Source organism: Trematomus bernacchii, unplaced genomic scaffold (genome assembly GCF_902827165.1).
Source record: "Trematomus bernacchii unplaced genomic scaffold, fTreBer1.1, whole genome shotgun sequence".
NCBI lineage: Eukaryota > Metazoa > Chordata > Actinopteri > Perciformes > Nototheniidae > Trematomus > Trematomus bernacchii.
This window is the reverse complement of record NW_022988050.1, coordinates 14,811,760-14,814,748: the sequence shown is the minus strand read 5'-3', so window position 1 is coordinate 14,814,748 and position 2,989 is coordinate 14,811,760. Positions and strand designations below refer to the sequence as shown.

Below are 2,989 nucleotides of genomic sequence, written 5' to 3'. Positions count from 1 at the left end.
TATATATAGATTATATATAGATGTATATATATATATATATATAGATATATAAATATATATAGTATATATCTATATATATATATATATATATATATATATATATATATATATATGAATGAGATTGACTCTTAACACCTGGTGGTTTTGCTCTTTCAAGGACCGAGACTGGAGCTGGACTCAATACGAAACTTTAACAACAAAATTAAAAAAGAGAAATGCGTAAGCGTTTAGTCGCGTCCTCCCACCCCGCCTGTGCTCCGTGTTACACTACAGACTGTAAGCTGCTAACACCGAGCAGACAAGAGAAAAAAACAACATTGTACAGTTGTACATGGACTCAGGACTACTGTCTTTAAAAAAACTCTCCAGACGGATCCCGCTCATGCTCGGTCCGTCCACTTCGTCGTCTCTTTGGTGGATTCATGTTTTTATATGAGAAAAAACAATGAAGCCGTGTCCTCTACTGTTTTCTTTTGCTGCACAATACACATCATAATAAATAAAACATCTGAAATACATTGTTACTGTCATGCAAAAAAAAGCAAACTGTAGCACCGGATTTGAGGATTTTGAGGAGGATCTATTACATGAGAGTACTGGACAGAAAACATGGGAGCGAGTTCAATAGTGTGCCGGAAAACACAGGTCGCAGTGGGGGGGGGGGGGGGGGTGTCGAGGAGGAAATTACAATCAAGCTAACAGCACTTTGATACTCCCATGTATCCTCTCGGCAAAGAGGTGACACGTTTCCAGGCTGCCAAGAAAGATTTACAAACAGTTAAACTGTTATTAATGTCGCTCATAATCAGATATATTTGACTGTACACAGTCTGGGGTTTAGACTCTGTAAATGTTATTTTGAGTATTATTTGTAAATGTTCTGTATCATAGGCAGAAGTCTTTTGTCATGATATATGTGACAGACGTGGCTGGCCATCATGTGTATACACTGTCCATACTGTACATGTCTTTTGAATTGTCTGCCAGAGAAGTGTCATGTCTCAATTATGTGCACATTTTATTTCACTAGGTTATAATGCTGCGTTCAGGGCACAGCTACAAATGTTTAGTTTCCATGGAAATGTAGTGCAGAGTTGAAACAAATCTCAATCAAATCTGTAAAAGGCAAATGCTACTTAAAGCGTTTAGAAAGAGCAAAACACCGCCAAGTTCATAACACCGCCAAGTTCATAACACCGCCAAGTTCATTGTCATAAATAATATTTGGATGTTTTATGTTAATATTTTTCAAAATGTTCAGTGTTTCCAATCAGGTTGGCACAAATGAAACAATGGGACAGAAATAAACTTCAAAGAAGGATTAAATACTATATAAATACAATCTCCAATGTGAGGATTTGTAGCTTCATGTTTTACAGAAAAATAAATATCTTTAAGTGGCTTCAGTCACTTCAAAATAAGTAATTATTAGAAAAAACTATAAGGAGCATATTTTAATATCTTCTGACATCTGACAAAAAAAGTATGAATTTGTCATTCAGTAAAGTAAACAGCAGTTGACACTTATAACTAGTCAATGGGACTACTTTCAGATGAATGTATTATCATTTGACTGTATAACATTTCAAAAAGACATTCGGGTAGGTCCATTTGGCATTTATTGCTTGAAAACTCACTGAATAAACGAATGCTTTTAACTCTGGGCTGGACTATTTTATCTATGACATGAACGCGGCGTTATACAATAAGGTGTGACACCGTATGGATTCCATAGAACAATGGAGATAAGTCGACCTTTGACCCACAGTGAGATCAGTGTGAGTGATTGGAGCCCGGATGGTTAATAGTTGAATGTACTGCAGTTCCAGTCAGGTGGTAACTTCGGGCTAGAGACAAGTAAACCCTCTGAGTTGTATTTATGATGTGGATAAATATATTTTCTTGGTATTTAAGTAACTAAATTCTTCAATTATTTTTCCATTTAAGTATTTGTTTCCATCTGTCTTTAAATGTTTAATTTTTTGAAATGTCATTGTACAAAGATCAAATGTTTGCCTGGTAATAAAATACAATGACTTTGGCATGAATCTGCTTCCAGTGCACTGTTTCTTCTTTGATGCCAGACATTAATCATTGAAATGTTCTGCAGGCATTCCTGACCCTCTCGGAATGAATTCTAATCACATTGGTGACTCCTTAAGATATCTTCTAACACCATCATGTAATGTTATTTTATTTGACCAAATACCTGAAAAATCAATCGGGCTCCCATTAGCTGTACTCTGGCAAATGCCAATTAGCGAACGCTAGCATGCTAACTTCAGATGGTGAACATGGTAAACATACCTGCAAAACATTAGCATGTGTTAGCAACAAGCTCAAAGCACCCCTGCTCTTATGTATGTGACGCAGAATCAGGCAAAAGGCAAACATAACTGATATCTTCTATAATAACTAATGTATTCGTTTTTTTGTATATAAATTATATACTTTAATCCTGTGTCAATTATTTTGTGTCGAGCTTGATTTGATAACATCTGCAACATTAAACTAAACACATTTAAACATCACAATTTTAATGTATTTTATTTTGAAATTGGCCATTCTATTTCACGGTAATATCTCCAATTACTTTACTCAAGTAAAGAATACGTTGACCACTGACGCTCAGACGGAACACAATTTATCTTTATTGTCTGAAATAAAACACCTTCATGGATTCTGTTAAAAATGTCCCAGAATAAAGTGAGAGTTCCTTAATTTGGACTCATAAGGACGTCACATGGAAACAAGTGAGAAACAACAGCTGTTACCTCTGTTCGATGGTTTTCTAATTGTGACACAGTAGAGGACCCTTCAGTTACTCCTGCTCTTAAAAAGCTGGAAACAATCGAGATGATTTGAGTCAACAATTGAGGCTTTGTTCTGGCCTTCAAAGTGAGTGAGTCACAGAGATTATCCTCCCTCCTTCCTTCCTTCCTTCTCACGGCCAGTCTTTACGTTTTTGTCTGGTCCCGTTCAGCCTCAG

General features: G+C 36.1%; 1 protein-coding gene across 1 annotated transcript in view; it reads left to right on the top strand.

Annotated features, from left to right (window-relative positions):
- Positions 1–2,051, top strand: part of LOC117473417 (inhibitor of nuclear factor kappa-B kinase subunit alpha-like) — a gene marked incomplete in the record, with an annotated part of 13,444 nt that extends 11,393 nt beyond the window's left edge. Inside the window, 1 exon segment of the mRNA XM_034118990.1 lies at positions 158–2,051. Coding sequence (XP_033974881.1) covers positions 158–223 — 66 coding nt within the window.
- Positions 2,052–2,989: the final 938 nt, after the last annotated feature.